Source organism: Oryctolagus cuniculus, chromosome 15 (assembly GCF_964237555.1).
Source record: "Oryctolagus cuniculus chromosome 15, mOryCun1.1, whole genome shotgun sequence".
Taxonomy (NCBI): Eukaryota; Metazoa; Chordata; class Mammalia; order Lagomorpha; family Leporidae; genus Oryctolagus; species Oryctolagus cuniculus.
Window position 1 is genome coordinate 41,094,866 of NC_091446.1, and position 18,671 is coordinate 41,113,536.

General features: G+C 41.0%; 3 protein-coding genes across 5 annotated transcripts in view; all 3 read right to left on the reverse strand.

The window, feature by feature from the left end:
* Window positions 1-1,235: 1,235 nt before the first annotated feature.
* Window positions 1,236-11,326, reverse strand: IFIT5 (interferon induced protein with tetratricopeptide repeats 5). 3 transcript variants are annotated; one of them, XM_070057635.1, is made up of 3 exons: window positions 11,124-11,273; window positions 9,649-9,984; window positions 1,236-4,217 (listed from the first exon to the last, which is right to left on the reverse strand). In XM_070057635.1, the coding sequence occupies exons 2-3, from the start codon at window positions 9,720-9,722 to the stop codon at window positions 2,777-2,779; spliced, it is 1,515 nt and encodes a 504-aa protein (XP_069913736.1). In that variant the 5' UTR covers window positions 9,723-9,984; window positions 11,124-11,273; the 3' UTR covers window positions 1,236-2,776. The 3 variants fall into 3 exon arrangements, with proteins under 3 accessions (XP_069913736.1, XP_008268391.3, XP_069913737.1); XM_008270169.4 differs by lacking the exon at window positions 9,649-9,984 and having other exon boundaries at window positions 11,124-11,326; XM_070057636.1 differs by lacking the exons at window positions 9,649-9,984; window positions 11,124-11,273 and adding an exon at window positions 4,729-6,393.
* Window positions 11,327-14,183: 2,857 nt separating this feature from the next.
* Window positions 14,184-15,479, reverse strand: LOC138845346 (interferon-induced protein with tetratricopeptide repeats 1-like). Its single transcript, XM_070057641.1, has one exon. The coding sequence runs from the start codon at window positions 15,477-15,479 to the stop codon at window positions 14,760-14,762; it is 720 nt and encodes a 239-aa protein (XP_069913742.1). The 3' UTR covers window positions 14,184-14,759.
* LOC127484142 (interferon-induced protein with tetratricopeptide repeats 1) overlaps window positions 14,184-18,671 on the reverse strand; it is a 28,391-nt gene continuing 23,903 nt past the window's right edge. Inside the window, exon 4 of the mRNA XM_070057639.1 lies at window positions 14,184-15,487. The gene's annotated coding sequence lies outside the window, so the exon portion shown is untranslated. The remainder of the gene's footprint in view (window positions 15,488-18,671) is intronic.

The window sequence follows — 18,671 nt, forward strand, 5'->3', positions numbered from 1 at the left end:
ATAGGCATTTGGTTTTCGGCTGCTCAGCATCACTTGACATCCAGTAATTGTCTCTTGTGTATTTGGAGACCCACCTGTCCCTTAAAATTTATCTAAAACCACCACTAATCCTGGACTATTAAATTATATCAGCCACTACATTCCCATTTTTGCTTAGGTCAGTTCGAGCTAGGTGTTGTGTGTTTGTGTGTGTGTGTGTGTGTGTTTAAGCTTTTTATTCAGTGGGAGAAATGCAGAGAGTGAGGGCCCTATCTAGAAGAGAGAAGAAAATCCCAGTTCATACCAAGCAACAGGAGCCAGCCACATGGAGGAGCATGTAGGCCAGGAAGCATGAGGTGGGTGGCCAGAAGGCCATGTGCCCTGGAGGGACAGGGGCAGTGAGCCCCACACTGGCGTAGTGTCGTAGTGTAGGCCCTGCCTGTCTGGGGTCTGCAAATCTATCTTATCTAATAAATTCGCTTTGTGAGCCGGAGCAGTCTCGGTCACTGCCAATGTCTGTGTCCCCTGCATGGTCAGCTACTGTGGGTTTTTTGTTGTTGTTTTTCCATTTGCAGTCATAAATTCTGATACAGAATGCCACTTTAAAAAGGAGAATTTTTGGGTCTCTAAATAGAAGACCAAAATATATGAACTATAGATAAAAACCTTCAGTTAAACAGAAGAAATTAAGAATAAGGGCTAAAGATGACATAACCTGCTTAGGAAGATAATTCTAGATTCAAATTTTGATTATTGACAAAAGTAAACTCATGTCTTTTCAAGCTCAAAAGTCTACGAAATCACCTCTATATAAATCTTAAGAGGGCAAGTACAATTACTGAAAAAATTTGTATTACATTCAGTTTTGATTAGGTGATCTGTATTTTCTGACTTCTTATGTGTGATTCAGTGTTTTAATGGCTATTGAATTTTAAAGTCAACAGACCTTACATAATTTTATTTTGGATATGCAGCTTATAATCTTTACTTTGATATTATAACTATATTTCATTGTGCTTAAAGGCCTTACCTGGGAACACAGCCTTAATTATATTATTCCCAGGGAAAGAAATGACCTGCTTTGCTAAGTAATAGCCTAAAATATCTGAAAGAGCAAATGATTCTGATAGGTCTGGACTTCAGTTTTGAATTCCTGGAATTGTTGAGTAAGATTATTCCCTTCCTTGTTTTTCCTTCTTAAATAGATGAACCAAAAAAAAAAAAAAAAAAAAAAAAAAAGAGACTTCAGTCAGTAAAACATTTAAAAAGTTTAATTCATGAAATACATGGCAGTATATACATATGTGTATATATATATATATTTGAATGTACATAGAAAAAAGAAAAAAGATACAGAAGGATACATAGCAAGTTTTTCTTTATTATAGAGTTAAGATACAGAGTTGGGATAGGGTAAGGAGCATGGCCTGCCTTTAAATTAATATATTTGTATATTGCTTTAAGATTTTTTTAGTAAAAATTCACTTTATAACAATCAAAAACACAATAGAAATTTTAAAAAATAAGTAGTAGCAAAAAGTAAAAAACACATAATTTTAAAAGCTACAATAGAAAAATGCAATATTAAATCACATGGAATGCTTTTCTACTAATAACTACTAATAACTGTGGTGGTATATACTTGTGAAGTCTATATGCAAGCATTAGAAAGGCCACGTTTAACATCTCAATTTAAGAAGTCCTCTGGGATAAGACTTGTCTGAAAACTGTGTGCTTGTCACAGTGGATATTAAAACTGAATGCCAAGCTTATCCAAGATCTACAGGAAAAAAACGACATTATGGAAACAACATACTTAAAAAGCTTCACAAAAATCAATTTAGAATACCAAAACAGTTAATCCAAGGCCAGACATTGGGGGTATAAGAACTCTCTAACCAGTCTAGACCCAAACTTAATACACTGAAATTTTGGCAATCCAGAGGTATAGGTTAGGAACATCTAATTTTTCCACTTGTTTATAATTTCTTCCAATTTCTCATTTGGGCTACAATGATTTAACCTAAAAATACTGCCATTTTTAAATGAAAGGAATAAGATTAATTCCATCTTTTCTATTTATTATAGCTTTATTTTTCTAGTTTAAAAACACAAATTTAGTACTAGTAAGTTTCCATTATTCATTTTTTCTGAACATTTTGGAAACATTTCTCATGGATCCCTGAAGTTTTGTATTATTTAAAATTTGAGGCAATCTTTTTTTCTCCTATTCTATTTTCCCCTCCTTTTACTGAAGTCACTAGAAGTGAGAAACTTTTTATCATGAACTTATTTGTTCCAACAAAGAAGATTCTTTAGGTGACTATTAGGCTGGTAGTTAAATATCCTCATCAAAATAAAACGTCTGTAACTGGAAAGTTTTATCTTTTGTAAGCCACATAGTTAACAGCTTAACTGTTAAAATTTTGCACTCCTGAAAGACTGTCTTTGACCTAAGTATCAAAGGTAAGATTATATTCACAGAATAAATATGAGAAGTCTGATAAAAACTTAATCATAAAATTATTATAAATAGCAGGGATAAAGTCATAATGACCAAGCAGCTGAACTTTTTGATGTTTTTCAGTGGATTACAGTATTTCAACTAGGGTAGGGGGACAGAAAAAAAAACAACAGAAGATTCATCATAATGTACAGGAAGTATACAATATCAGGCCCAGTACAATGTAACTAATCAACATTGATTCTATAATGACTAATGGATTAAAACAATAAAGATATAAGAACCCAAAATGGAGGGGAATGCTTAGAACTGCTTATCTCCTACTGTATGTATTTAAATGGAGAGCTGGAGCTCACAGAGAGCAGTAAGGAATTCTGCATTTTCAGGATCTATCTTTTGGGCTTTCTGGTAATACGCAGCAGCTTGCCTCTTATCTCCTTCAAGCTTGTAAACAAATCCTAGGGCACTTAAACTCTGCACATCTGAAGCATTGTGACAGAGTCTCTTGGTAGCCAGTTTCTTCAGAGCACTTGTCAGTTTCATGTGTAGGGATGACCCATGTTTGACCTTTAAGGCTTCTAAATAATGATGGATGGCAGCATAGTCTGACTTACGGTGAAATTCCTGAAAGCGGCCATAGTGGTAGTGGATCTGCTGTTTGTGATCATCAGTTATGTGCTCTAGACAAAGGGCTTTCTGGAAAATGTCTTCAGCATTCCTGTGCTGGCCTCCTTCAGCATACATGCTGGCCAGGTCCAGGTAGGCAAATACAAACATAGAGTCTTGCTCCACTGCTGCTCTGAAATGAAATATAGCGGATGCTATCAGCTCATCAACCTTCAGCTTATCCTTTCCTTTAGGTCTATTACGTGTGGCCTTCTTGATTTGGATCATTTGTGCCCGGTAGCAAAGTCCCATCTGGTGATGCAGGAAAGAAGAGTTTGGTGTCGCCTCCAAGGCCTTTTTCAACAGTTGGAGAGCTTTGTCCCAGGACTTTTTTCTCCTGTAGAATTTGGCTGCATAGCGAAGGACATAAGGCTGAGATGTTTGTTCCAGAATTTCTTCAATGTACCTTTCCCCTTCAGCCTCTGCATGTACATCTTGAAGCTTCAGTGCCAGGAAAACCTTAATGTAGGTGTCATGTGGGTTAAGAGCAACAGCTTTCCTCAGTGGTCCCAGAGAAAAACTCTTTATAGACCCTTCCTCGTCAAAATTATCCAGCCGATAAACTGTGATGGCATAGCCTATGTTAAATTCTGGATTGTCAGGTTCTGCTTCCAGAGCCTTCTCAAAAGCGACTTTAGCTTTTTGGTAATACTTTCCTCCAAATTTCAAAAGTGCCCATCCTTTCTCACAATCAATTGCGGGACACTGCAACTTATAGTTAGAAGGACTGGACAATTTTTTGCAGACATTTCCTACCTGGTCTATGTACTTCTGAACCTCTTCAAACCGGCCCATACGGTAAGACACCCAGGCGTAGTTTCCCCAAGTGACCAGACTTCGGACTTCCTTTTCATCTGCGTGTTCTTGCTGGATTATTGCTTCTGCTTGTTCCAAGCACTTGAGGGCATCTTTGTTTTGGCCTTTTAGGTGTTTAACATACGCCAGTAGGTTATAAAGAGCAAGTCTGGATTTTGTGGTAAGAAATTCAAGCTGCTGTCCAATTGTATCTTCCACTTCAAACAGATCAATGTCTTTCTTAAGTAAATTCCATGTGAAGTGACATTCTAATTCCAACAGTATGGCCTTCAAGGAATCCTTGGAAATGTCACTGTCAAAGACAAAATCCTGTTTAGTTTTTGAGGAAATACTTTTCTAAACCATGAGCATATCCTTGGCCTAACTAATTTTATCTCTCATTTAAACTTACAGTTAAAGCACTAGGTTTCCCAACTAGTTTCCCCTCAAAATAGTAAAGTTCTGTAAGTATTTCATTTAAATACTCACTGTATTAGGAGGCTGGAGCTGTGGCTCACTTGGCTAATCCTCCGCCTTGCAGCACTGGCATCCCATATGGGCACCAGGTTCTAGTCCTGGCTGCTCCTCTTCCAGTCCAGCTCTCTGCTGTGGCCCAGGAAGGCAGTGGAGGATGGCCCATAGTCCTTGGTCCCTGCACCCACATGGGAAACCAGGAGGAAGCACCTGGCTCCTGGCTTTGGATCGGCGCAGCGCCGGCCGTAGTGGCCATTTTGGGGGTGAACCAGCGGAAGGAAGACCTTTCTGTCTCTCTCTCTCACTGTCTATAATTCTACCTGTCAAATAAGTAAAAAAAAAATACTCACTGTATTGAAAACCAGTTGTGGAGTGATGACAAGTTTTCTGTTATACAGAGGTATTTCATTTTGACAGTTACTGACCCTTGAAAATTAGTTTAGTTAATACAGAAATAGATATTCTATATTATGGGTAGTAAAAGGAGAGAATAAGAAGTGTTAAATAAGAAAAGATGTGTGCTGAAGAGGACAGAGAAGCCAAACACATTTATCATTTTTGCAAAGAAATGACAAGAAAAAATAAGGAAGCACCACAGGGAGGGGGTAAAAAAAAAAGCATAGAAATTAGGCAGAAAGAGGTATAATGAGAGAAAGGCTCAAGAAGCCCCAGTGTGAGATATGCTAAAGAAAACAAATAGAAATTTACAGAAATATGGGAGCAAAGAAAAAGGGAACCTTAGATTTTGATATAAGTGTTACATCCATCTGACTTATGAGGTTGTAGGCAAAAATTAAAGTTAACAACTACTATTGACTGACTTATCATTGTCTTCAGTTCAAGAAAAAACTGTTGAGTGCCCTTTATGCCAGGCCTAGGGTAATCTCTGCAGCACCCCTGGAGGCACTATCTCTGAAACTAGGAAGATGAAGGCAGAAGAAGCGTAGGAAATATTTGTTAGGGAGATCCTTTTATGTGTAGGATGTTCTGGGAGTGCAACTGTGGATAAGATGCAACACTGATTATACAGAGCCTACGTAAGGAAACAATTACATGAAGTTCATATTACAAGGAAAAGGTCAATTCTAACTCCGTGTTCTAATGAAGTCCCATGGAAACAACTGAGGAAGGGCACATAGTCCAGGGTTATGAACATTTGTTGCTTTTACTTATCAGTTGCCACCAGTAGAAACAAGAATTGCTGCTTTTGGTTTTCCTTTGTGGAAACCACCTCTCATACTCTAAAATCTGTAAGATTGGCGCCTTTCCACTTCCGTCTGAGGGAAGGCACAGGATATCTCAGTCATTCCCTGGACCCAGTGGTTTATCCAGATAGTCCAATTAAAATCTAATTTTCCTGAAATGGGATTTCCTGGGACTCTTTGTCTTTCCTCTAAAAACTTTAACAGGGTAGAATTTGAGTATAAGCTTGAAGTAGCTAGTGGCCATCTTTCTGAACTCTGGAGGAGAGCCTGCTTGAGAAAGAGGCAAACACACAGGAAATCAGAACTTGGAAAAGAGATAGATTGCTAATGATACCAAGTACCTGTGCAGTCCAGTTGTCTATCCCTTCCTCAAAATAATCTCCTTCTCTCTCTCTATCAGCTTAAGCCAGTTTGAATAGGGTTTCCACTGTCTATAACTGATGAAGTCCTGAATAAGATATTTATTTGTTGATAGTTTTCTAACTTTATATGGACCATAATTAAGGGTGACTAAAAATTAAGGCTCTGCTCTTAGGGGAGGGAAATACCTTAAATATGGATGAAAAGCCCTCTTATGTGTACTGTGTGTATCTGAATCTCACTGTCTGCTGCACAGAGGAGCCTTCCTTTTGAATATCATATAAGCATGTTTGCATAACTATGGTAATATTTCTGTCAATACACATTTACTGATCACCTCATGTCATGCATGCCAAACAACATTCTATAGAAGATACAGTTATGAGGAAGACAGAAACAGGTCCTTTCTTATGGTAATTTAGTTCTGGGAAAGGTGTAAAGTGATTCTACACACTAGTAAATGATAAGAATAACAACAATTACAAAACAAAAACTGTATAACTCACTGGAGTGGTATTGGCAGTGGGAATACTTTCAGTTATGGTTGACATGGAATAGCTCTTGTGGAAAGCTGCGATTGAAGTTAAGATCCCAATATGAAAAGCAGGCATCAAAACATGGGCCAGAGAGAGGATAGGGTGAGAAGCACTGCTATGTTCCTAAATCTGTATGTAGAAACACATGAAATTGTATCCTTTAAAGAAAATTTTTTAAAAAAGATTTTACTTGAAAGCACAAATAAAAATTAGTAACAGATAAAAAATTTTTAAAAAGTTATCAAAATGATCAAAACCAGTGATTTGCTCCCAGAAAACATTTAAAAATGTCTGAAGACACTTTTGGTTGTTACTACTTGGAGAAATGCTACTGACATCTAGTGAGTCAAAGCCAGGGATACTACAAATATCCTAAAACAGACAGGCCATCCCCCAACGACAAAGAAGTACTCAACCCAAAATGTCAGTAATGCTAATGCTGAGAAACCAGCAAGTGCAAGTGCCCTTATGTGGGAACAATTTAAGAGGGTTCAGGGGGGCCAGTGCCATGGCTCACTTGGTTAATCCTCCGCCTGCAGCACCAGCATCCCATATGGGTGCCAGATTCTTGTCCCGGTTGCTCCTCTTCCAGTCCAGCTCTCTGCTGTGGCCCAGGAAGGCAGTGGAGGATGGCCCAAGTGCTTGGGCTCCTGCACCCACATGGGAGACCAGGAGGAAGCACCTGGCTCCTGGCTTCGGATCAGCATAGTTCTGGCCGTAGTGGCCATTGGAGGGTGAACCAACAGAAGGAAGACCTCTCTCTCACTATCTAACTCTATCTGTCAAAAAAAAAAGAGTGTTCAGGGACAGAAGGAAGAAGAGTAAGCTGGAAGCATAGTAAATAAACTAGGAGGAAAAAATGGATATGAAGTAGAATGGCAGGCAGGGATATGCAGATGTACAAGACCAAACTGGCTATAATGAGGAATTAAATTTTATTCTAAGTGTAATAGGAAACAATTAGAGATTTTAAGGTGGGGAAATGATACTGTTTGCTCTAAGTTGAAAAAATATTCTCTTGGGCTATTCTATGAAGAATGTATGACAGGGGTCAAAGATGGGAAACTGGTGGAGAGCTATTTATTCAATACGTGTTTATTAAGAGCTTATTTTATGTGGGGGACTCTTTTCTGTTCTGTCTTGGGGATACAGCAATGGACAAAGAGGAAAAAAAAAATCCCAGACATCATACAGCTTACATTGAAACAGGAAGGTGCAGTGTGCCATAAAAAGACAAAAAAATCTGGAATATGTGAGATGATGAATAAATGCTAAGAATAAAGTTGGAAAGCGGAATGGTGAAGTTGAAAGGGGGTCTATTTTAATTAGGATGGGTGGATAAATCTCCCTGCAACAAGGAGGCGCTGTTGAACAATCCAAGGAGAGATGAGGTAGGCTTATGGGAGGTACTTCAAAAAGTTCCTGGAAAACAGAACTAAATGATTAAGTTTTTATTGGTGTAAAACATTTTTGAAACTCATGTAGATTTTTGTATACATATGTTCCAGGAAGTTTTTGAAAGTACCTGGTATAGGGTTGCAGTAGAAGGTTCCTTAGAGGACAAGATGGTCACATTTCAGACAGACTAGAAAGATGGAATCAAGGATACACTTAACACTTCTGACTTGAGGAACTGAGTAGATAAATACAGAAAATGGAACTATAAATATTGAGATGCCTATTAGACATTCAAGTGAAAATTTCAAGTTTGAAATTGGGTAATATAAAGAAAATCCTGGAGATGAGGAGGAATGAAGTCAGCCCTGGGGATGTAAAATCGGGAATCGCTGACACACAGATGAACTTTAAAATCATGAGCCCTAGAATGTGATTGCCTCAGGAGTGAGCAGAGATAGAGGAAAAAAGTAATAAATGGATTGTTCAAACACTCCAGGTCCAGCAGAATAGAAAGACCAAGAAAGGAGGCCTAGGAAGATTGTTGAATGAGGAAGTCTTAAAAACCAAGAAACCTGGTACAATGGAAGCCTAAGGAAGAGAATGTTTATTTCAGCAAAGACAGATGAAATGTTCAATGAGTAAAATGATTCTAAAAGTTGAGAAAATGAGGAGAGAGATCTCCATTTTGGCAGCAGAGTTGTGTTGGACCTGATAAGAGCAGTGATACTACAGATGAAAGCATTATGGAACTGGGCCAAGGGCAGGACAGGAGTCGAGGAAGTAAATATGGGGAAAATAGGCCACTCTTTCAAGGACTTTCACTAGAATGGAACAGAGGAATAGACATAGCTGGAGGTAGGTTGGTTTCCCCATTCTATACCACAGCTGCCTTTCTGTTGAGTTTGGGCAAAACTTTGGTCTTTTTGCTTACACTCTTGGTGCATGAATTACACTGGACAGCACCACTGAATTTAAAAAATATAGACATTCTGTTACTCTCCTGCTAAAAATCTTCCACTGGCCTTCCAATATCCTTAGATATTAATCCAGCTCTCACTTCAACTGCGGTAAAAGAGTTGGCCTTACCACCCATCCAACCTTCTTTCCTAGTATTCTCCCCACTGTTCACGGTGCTTTGGGCATACTGACCTATCTAGAGAATACAAAGAGGAAGGACTGGCACATCTGTTGTTCTCACTCTGCCTGGTTTAAATCTTTACATGACTAAGTCTCCTGTCATTCAGCTCAAATATTCCCTAGCTGAGGCTGCGTATGGCAACGTTATCTAACATAGCTCTCCCCAATTTAGTTCATTCTCTAGCTCATTACACTCACTTCCTGAATTATACTTTTTACTTACCCACTTATCTGTTATGTGTCTATCTTAATCCATTAAAACATAAGCCCTATGAAAAGAGGTACCTTTTTCCAAGTTTGGCTTTTTTTTTTCCTCTGTACTCCTAGCATCTATTACCTAAGACATATAACAGAAGCTCAATAAATACTTGTTGGATGAATGAATGCAGTTATGTCGTGGCAGCTCCTGGCATAGCTAGCCCAGAAGTATAGGCCTAGCATAAACCAGTACCTGAATTCCAGCTGAGCCTGCCGCTCTCTTCCTGCTAAAGGCTCCATATTTTCTCCCATTTCAGTAGCCTCTGTCCCATTTGTTTTACAGCTTGGAACTCTCTGCCTGGCTCCGAGTTGAGATTTTGAAAATTTTAGACTGCTTCCCATGATCCTGACTGGGGAAACCTAGTAGGAGGATTACCTCTTGGTAACAGTTTGTTTCTCCAGTGTAACCGCATGGGCAAGTGTTACGCCCTGTATCCTACTCAGATCCATGAAAGTGAGGTCTTGTGGGTTCCCTGTCGGTTAAAGAGTAAATGAACTGTGGCCTGTGTTCTGAAGATCTCTAGCAGTTTGGCAGCAGGAGGCTGAGGAGGGCTGCTCAGGCTTTGTGAACGTGGCTATGAGATGGCAGAGGAGCACTCTGCCCAGACTGTGCAGTTCAAGCACAATTGGATGCAGTGAGGAGTTTCACTGTTTCAGCTTCGTCTACCGAATTTAACTCGTCTGGGCAGCTGGTAGAGAAGGGCTGTTGCATCTGGAAAGGCAACATTTATCTTTATGTAATTTCTTTCTTTTGCTAGATGGGGGCTGTCTTTCACTGTTGGGAAGATGTCCCCAATAGGGCCCATCTCTCTTCCATTCCATCATATTCAGACAGTGCATCCCACCGCCACCCATTTTTCTGGTTGCTTCTTCAAGCCCCTTGCTGAAATCTTCCTCTTTTCGTACAAATGGTGAAAGTTAGGCATTTAAATTTTAAATTCATAGTAACAGCACCAACTGTGCATATAAAAATTTAAATTTATAGTAACAGCACCAATTGTGCACATATTATGCACTGAGAAGTCAATTAACTATTTCCAGTCCCAAGAGCTGGATAACACTAATATTTACAGGTAAGGTTAAGAAACTTCGTTACATGTCCTCCACCTGGGAGGTGCTGAGGGTGGCATTAGAACACAGGACTATGGGCTTACAGGCATGGTTCACTAACCCCGTGGAGGGCAGGGTCCTAGCCCCCGGGGACACAGAGAGGGTACGTACGAAAAGTACTCTATCACGATAAATTAGTAAAGGAGACAGATAACAAATCCTCATACAATGCAGAGGTACCATCCGAGAAGGAACCCACAGGTGGGAAAGGCGAGACGGCAGCGGGAGACCGTGCCACACCGTGGCAATGGCAGCCAGAAGGAGGTCCTGCAAGGAGCCGCGCAGGCACTGGCGACCCTGTCTCTGAGCAGCAGCCCCAGGAGGGGACTTGGGGGCCTCCCGGGAGGCGGCAGGCTCCACCAGAGCTACTAGCGCGCCAGAAGATGCTGGCTGGCCACCGCGAGCCCACGAGGTCCCCGTGCCGTGCCGGGAAGAGCCTCTGGCAGGGGACAAGTCTCCCAGGGGACGGGCTCTCGGAGAGGTGGCCCGATCCTCCTCACTGACCAGTCGGTCCAGGCTTTCCTAGGCATCCCTCCTCCCCAAGCGCGACTTCAGAGCGGTGGACAGGGACAGGGCTCGCGGGGTCGTGCCAAACACCGACCCCGGCTGGCTGAGGGGCGTTGTGGGGCTGGATCCTATGGAGGGCCACAGCGCTGGGATGGAGAAGAGGAAAAAGGACGGTACCGGCTTGAGCTAGAGGCCGATGCGGGACTTGAGGAGTTGTGCGGGAAAAGACCTTACCTCATGGCGACTGCCACCGGGAGTCGGTATCCACTGACGCGTCCTCCAGACCCGGCTGCGGGAGGCGAGTGCGCTTGTGCGCGCTCCCCGCCAAGGCATTTGCAGAGGCGGGTGTGCGGGAGCTGCCACTCTTTGTTGAGGGAGGACCCGAGCAGGAAAAGGAAACTAGAAAGCGAATCTGATTGCATCCCTGCCCCTCTCGGAAAACGAAACCTAGAGAAGGCAGGGGAGGGGGAGGTGGGGAGGAGGGAGGCGTTTGGTTGGAGCAGGGCTCCTCGGAGTTGACTTTGACTCTGTACCACTGCACTGAGTCCACATGCCACTCGGTTAACTTTTCTGTAAATTAGGGAAATATAGGGGTGAAAAGGTGTGTACGTTTTAAGTTTTGATGTTGCTGAATAGCTTTGCAAGGAAGTGTATGCAGTCCCACCCATAACTGTATGAGAGTACTTTTATCCCCACACCCTTGTCAACCTGTGTGTGATGAGGCCCCAGTCAAGATTGGGATGATAATGAACAGAAAATGTCAAACCTGTATGTTATAAAAATTTTTTTTGGCCTCCAAATTCATTCATTGATTCAACAAATGTTACTGAAAACCTGCTAAGAGCCACACTTTGTTCAAGGGACCTTCAATACAGAGTTGGGGTTCACGGTGTTTGACTACTGTAAGTAGGGTGCGGGGTGGGGGGAAGGCTTCTCCGGAGCAAAGAGCTGAGTGCTGTGAAGAAGTGAGCACTGGACTTGGGGCTGGGAAGAGTGTTCTGAGCCTAGAAAACAGGAAATGCTGAGGCCTTGCAAGAATTGGCAATCCCGGAGGGTGGTGTGGCAGTGGAAAAAACGGGCAAAAGACACAAAAAAATTCGGCCAGAGAGGCAATGTGTGGTGGTCTTGGGACGCTGCTGCATGGTTTATCGGAGATCACATTGTGGCAAAGATACTGATCTATTTTGCCTAGAAAAATAAATGCAAGATGTGGAAGAATTTAATACAGCTCCAGTGTTTCAAAAATGTTCCTGTGCACTGATCCTTTTTCGTTCTGTATTCCTATTTCTTCCTCTTCCCTCGGTTGCATGTGGGCTAAGAGATGGTCTTCATTTACTAAGGTTTTCATGAATAGAAACTAAGCCACCAGTGGTAAAAATCAAGGGGAGAAATATCTGTTTACCTTCTTAAATTGTTTAGGAATTTGAATTCATAAATCAAAAGTCATGTGTAAGAATATTAATGGGATATACATTTCAGGATTGAGAAGAAACAAGACTTGGCTGTTGAGTGGGTATTGAACATGCTGAAATTATTAGATGGGACTGGAATCTCAGTCTTTTTAACAGACTGAATAGTTGATTATCTTTTGCATTTATGTTAAAATTTAAAAACACAGCAATTGGAGAAAATGGGAACAGAAAGTGACATATGATCTAAAATTTGATTGGGAAACTAACAAACAATAGTAGTATTTTGGAATAAACCTTGACTGTTGATAACTGTTCTAAGAAATGGATGTAAGTCAAAGTTTCTCAACCGTGGCACTATGGACGTTTGGACTGAGTAATTCTTTTGTTGTGGGAAGCTGTCCAAGGCATTGCAGGATACTTAAGCAGGATCCTTTCATAAACCCTCGGTAATATCCCCGAAGTCCAGTCATCAGAATAAGTCCACTGGCATTGTCAACCCTCTGGGAGGCAAAATCTTCCCTCATTCTCTTACTGCATTCTCCTCCTTCCATTAGATCACTGCTGTAAATAATACCTTCATTTACATTCCTAGTTTAAAGATTTACGTGCATGATATAGCCTGCATGAGACATGAGGCAGACTTCAAGTGTCAGAAGAAAAATGAATGCAGATTGAAGAAGTTGAAAATATTACTCAGATTCAGAAAGAAGAGGCCTGGGTGAAAGGGTGGAGTCTTTATATAAGAAATATACTAATTTTAATGAAGAAAATAGGAAAAACTTGCAGCAATATAATTTTGTTTGATTTAGACAGCTGCTTTATCCAAATTTTTAATATATTTTAAATAAAAATAATTGTTTCTAGTTAAAAAAAAAAAAGGAATACCAGAAGGCTTACTCCTTTCAACGTGGGACTTCAGAGTAGAGGTGGCTGTATGACATTTGGTCTTGCTGGGGTGGGTAACTGGAGTGGAAGTAGGCTATAGGGGAGAAGTGCTGAGTCCCCATGAAGTTTCTTTTCCAGCAGCATCATGAAAATGCAGATATGGGTGGTCAGATTGGCCTGCAAGGGGCTGGAGCCTGCAGTGGTGTGTACACAGCAACAAGCAAAGGACTGAGCTGGGACCCCTGAGCAGTAGTCAATGAGAGGAGCTGGAGCTTGGCCTGATCGAGGTGTAAATGTAAGTAAAGGGATCAGCTGAGGTTATGTCAGTCATTCATTTACATGGGAGTAACACGTTGCTGAAATTGAGATGCCAGTTTCAAGAGACTTCATGGTAATGCCTAGAGGTGTTTGTGTGTAAGTATGGCAATGCTATGAGTATTTTCAATACAAAACAGCATCTATATTCCTGTATTTTTTCCTATTTGCCTCTGCCAACATTCAGGCTATGCCACACTTGAATATTCTTGACCGTGAGAAGAGAGGAGGTCTCTTGAGAGATGGGATGGAGAGCTGCTGTTGGGTAAACAGTGAAGCATTCTATGATCTCTGAAGACTGTCATGCCTGTCTCACACAACATGTTCTCTGTATTATAGAACTTGTTATATAATCATTACTTTGCATTGGTGATCTCTGCTGTCATATAATTTAGCATCCTTTTCATATTTCTTGACGTAACAAGATCAGTATTAGAAAATGACTTAAATAGAGCTTCAAGTAAGCTTTCCCAAGAAGTTTATTTTCTATGAATTTTTAACAATGAATTAAACATAAAACATGTTCATTGTGAAGGCTGACCTTTACTTGACTGTGTACTTATTTTACTGCCTGTGTCACTAGGTTGTAAACTGCATTAAGTTTTTGGAAAACATCTACCTGTTCACCATAGTATTTTTGGTGTCTATCACTGTAAACATTTGCTGATAAATGAAGTAAACATTTTAGTATACATAAGCTGAGTATTTTATTTGTTACAAAGCTACTTGGCAAACTGTTAATTCTACTAAACAAAATTTATGCAAATAGTTTTCTTCTACACACACATACACACTTTATGTTTCACTATTTTCTATTATTTTCATTTGTCAGGGAGAGAGAGAGGGTGTTCCCATAGCTGGTTTATTCTGCAAGTGCCCATATGGTTGTGACAGGCAAAGGTAGGAGTAAGGAGAGCAATCCAGGTCTCCCATTGCTGACAGGAACCCAACTGCTTGAGCCATCGTTGTTGCCTCCCAGGGTCCATATTAGCATGAAACTGGAATCAGAAGCTGGAACTGAGGATGAAACCAGGTGCTTCAAGGTGGGGTGTGGGTATCCTGGCAATCAAAGCACTAGGCCAAATGATTTACTATATTTTGAATGCAACTAGTTGTATCAGTTTTGAGTAATTTTTTTAAAAATTGCATCATTATCATGAATTATGTAATATGTTTCTGAAGCCATCAAGCAGGAGAGGTAATTACTACATGTTAACCTAAATCAAACACAGTATAAAAGTGGTCAATATTAGAGTACCTAGGGGCCACATGCCACCTTGTTATCACAGTCAGCAGCTAGTCTCAGGGCCTGCTCATAGCACTCCAGGGCTTCTTTCAATTCTCCTTTCAACCTGTGGACCAACCCCTGGAGACTCCAGCCTTCCAGGTCAAATGCATTTGTCTTTAGTTTCTTTGAAGCCAATTGTTTCAAGGCATTGATACTTTTATCCCTGGCATATGAGTCCTTTCCTATTTTTATTGCCTTTAAATAATGGGTAATGGCATCAACTTCGGATTTCTTTTGAAATTGTTGAAATTGACCGTAGTGGAAGTGTATATCTTGCAGTATGTGTTCCCGGGCTGGTGTCATGCACAGCACTTTTTGGAAAGTATCTTCAGCTTTTTCATGATCGCCTGCGGTTATATACATGCGTGCCAGGTGTATATAAGCAAACTCAAACGTGGGCTTTTGTTTGACAGCATATTCAAAGTGAAATATGACTAATTGAACCAGTCTGTCCACATTGTCTCTGTCCTGCTCTGTAGGCTGCATGTGGGTAGTTTTCTTTATTTGGATCATTTGTTCCCTGTAGCAGAGGCCTATCTGGTGGTGAAGAATGGCAGAGCTGGGTGTTGCCTTCAAGGCCATTTTTAAGTACTTCAGAGCTTCATCCACACGGCCTTGTCTGCGGAAAAACATGGCTGCGTATCGAAAGACATAGGTCTGGGAGGATGTGTGAGCCAGAGCTTCCTCCATGCACTCTCCTATTTCTGGTAAAGGACTCTGTTTCCCAAGAAACAGGGATCCACCTCCCTTTGTTCCTTATAGAGTTACCTCTGCAGGTTGTCATAGCAAATGTAAACTGTTATGGTATGAGGGGGAATGATTTTTACTATGCTAATTCGTTACAGTGTGACTGTAATGAGGCTGGCGGTTGGGTATTCATCTGCACAGCATGTTGGATCTAACCAGCTTAAACCAGGCTCTGGTCTGCCTCTGCCATTCTGCACTCTTTGTAGGACATTCTTTGTCTCTGATTCTTGCAGGGCCTTCCACGTACTATATCCTGGTGGTACATTTTTGCAAGACCTTGCTTGTTGTCTGGTTCCTGGCAGGTCAGGACTGGTGGCTGTGACATGTAATCTCAAATTTCATCACATGATAAAGTAGAGATTTTAGAAGAATTAGCAGGTCTTAATCCTCACTGCACATTAAAATCAACGAGGGAATTTTTAAACAAAATACCAACTAGACCCCATCTCTGACCAATCCACTCGTGTCCAGGAGTGGGCACCCAGCCTCAACATCACAAGGAAGAGTATCTGGATGTATGTCAGGCTGGACCCAGGGCCTTGATGGTGCCTGCTATCCTCTACATGTCTGAAATCCTCTGATAGAGAGTCTGGGACTTAATCCTTGGGTGTATTTCTTTGAGGCCCACTTTTAGGGTCTGCATCTCTCTGTGCCTTGCAGCATCATGTACACCATGGACAATGAACTTCTCAGTCTATTCTAGAGTCACAGGATGTCATAGGAAAGAATTCTAGTTTGCTCTTTTTTTTTTTTTGTGATTCCAACTGTAGGAGATTAAGCCATTTCTACTGAAGTTTCTCAGGTATCCATTCACAGTTTTTAAAGGAATGTGTGCCATACAGGATTGCCCTCTTTTCCATGGCTGTTGTGTGTAGTCTCAACCAGTTCACAATTTGCTACAGGCCATATGGAATAAGGTCTATTGAAGAACTGGTTTCTTGTTAGAAACAAATTCAGCCCATAGATGGCGCTACTTTCCACAGTCTGGCATTTCTATCTTCCCAGTATCCTCCTCCCATGAGAATGTACTGGGGAGATTGTTAGGATGTTTTGTTTGGTAATCACAGCTAAATGAGAGCATTGAAGTTACGGGGGGCAGATGTACAGGATGCTCTACTCTTAAAAAGCAATGGTTGGACGGAAGTCGTCTATCCATGGACACTGGTTTCCTTAGAGGTTTCAAGTCATTATAAAAGTCAAGTTGATGAGTATTTCTCCTTATAATCTCCCATGAAACGGTGAGACCATCTCTCTGTTCATTACACATTATATTATTTCCTAATTTACTCAATCATAAAGTTGTGCTCGGTAACAGCCTATTTCAAGATTGTAATTCTCAGTGCTTTGACCACTGTATGAAAACTGTGGTCTTGGCTTTTGAGATTATAGGACTTCCAATCAGATCTACCGAGAAAGGGCTCAGCTACCAGAACCCCATTGTGCAAATGGTTTGATGATTTTAACACCTTCTCCTGGGTCTTCCAGGGACCACTCTGCCCCCATTGACTCACACTTTAGTTTACTGCAACATATTCAGGTATGAAAGCATTTTCATGATTTCATGTTTTTACATTTCAGAATTACTTTGAAACAATTATAGACTCATAGGAAGCTGTGGTAAGGGTCCTGTGTACCTTTCACCTGAATTCCCCATTGGTAACATCTCATATCACACTAGTATAATTGTAAAAAGCTTTAAAATGAAATTATTACTCTGTGAATTTTGTGGATAAGATGTCATAAGTGCATCTTATTAATTCAGCTGCATGTGATTGATTTAGGTGAATCAAACTTAAATATATATATATATGTTGGCTTCCAAACTGAACCTCTTCTTTCTAAAGTAATACCAGTTGGTTATTATGAGGTGTTTCCTAAATTACACTACAACGGTCTCTGAGTAATGAGAGTGCATCAGGACAACTCCAGAATGTTTGCTGAGTAGATTTCATGAATGTTTTCCCTGTACCTTTTGCAATGTGTCCTACCAAAAATGTAGGATCCAGTTAGTGTATTCAAAAGTCCTGAAATTTGTGTTCTCTATGTGCTTTCATCTTCCATCCCATGAATACAATATCCCATTTTGTCCAGTTTGCATTAGTTTTTTAAAATGTTTCTATTTTCTCTCTTAAGTATCTCATTTCTGATGTGTATTTCCAGAGAGGACAGATGGGAGAACTTTACAAGAATACTCATGTATGCAGGTCCCGTAGTTCACATTTCACTATATGCACTCAACCACGTATCTATCCATTCATCCATTCAGTTTCCTTTTCTTTTCCTTTTTTCAGGTTTCTTTATTTGAGAGGTAGAGTTACAGAGAGAGGTCAAGACAGAGGGAGAGATCATCCATCTGCTGATTTACTCCCCAAATGGCAGCAACAGCCAGAGCTAGGCCAGTCCGAAGCCAGGAGCTTCTTCCAGGTCTCCCACATGGGTGCAGGGGCCCAAGCACTTGGGTCATCTTCCACTTTCCCAGGCACATTACTAAGGACAGGATCAAAAGTGGAGCAGTGGCAACTCAAATTGGTGCTGCAGGCAGAGGATTAGCCTACTATGGCACAGTGTTGGCCCTTCCATTTTGTTTTGTATCCATCCATCAATTTATTTTTTAAAAATTGTTAAAGATTTTTTATTTATTTATTACACACAGAGAGAAGGAGAGGCAGAGAGAGAGAGAGAGGTCTTCCATCCACTGGTTCACTCCCCAATTGCCCGCAATGGCCGGAACTGTACTGGTCTGAAGCTAGGAGCCAGGAACCTCCTCCGGGTCTGCCACACGGGTGCAGGGGTCCAAGGACTTGTGCCATCCTCTACTACTTTCCCAGGCCATGGCAGAGAGCCGGATTGGAAGTGGAGCAGCCAGGACCCGAACTGGCGCCTATATGGGATGCTGGCACTGCAGGTGGTGGCCTTACCCGCTATGCCACTGCACTGCCTCCAATTAATTTTTTTTAATCATTACATAAAATGGCCAACACTTTATAGGATGCATATGGTGTCATGTTTGGCTTTAGAGTTAGGTAAAATACTTACATGGTGCCAAATACAAATAAGGAGGATCCAGCTTCTGTGGCTTTCCCTCCCTTTGCCCCATCATTTCCCAGAAGCTAGCATTAGAATCTTTCATTTATC

Coding starts and splice junctions, on each gene's coding strand:
- IFIT5 (XM_008270169.4), bottom strand. CDS start 11,311: ATGCAATCAGATTCGCTTTCTAGTTTCCTTTTCCTGCTCGGGTCCTCC. Junction 4,218..11,123: donor CCGGTGGCAGTCGCCATGAG/GTAAGGTCTTTT, acceptor TGTCTTTGACAG/TGACATTTCCAAGGATTCCT.
- LOC138845346 (XM_070057641.1), bottom strand. CDS start 15,479: ATGGAGGAAGCTCTGGCTCACACATCCTCCCAGACCTATGTCTTTCGA.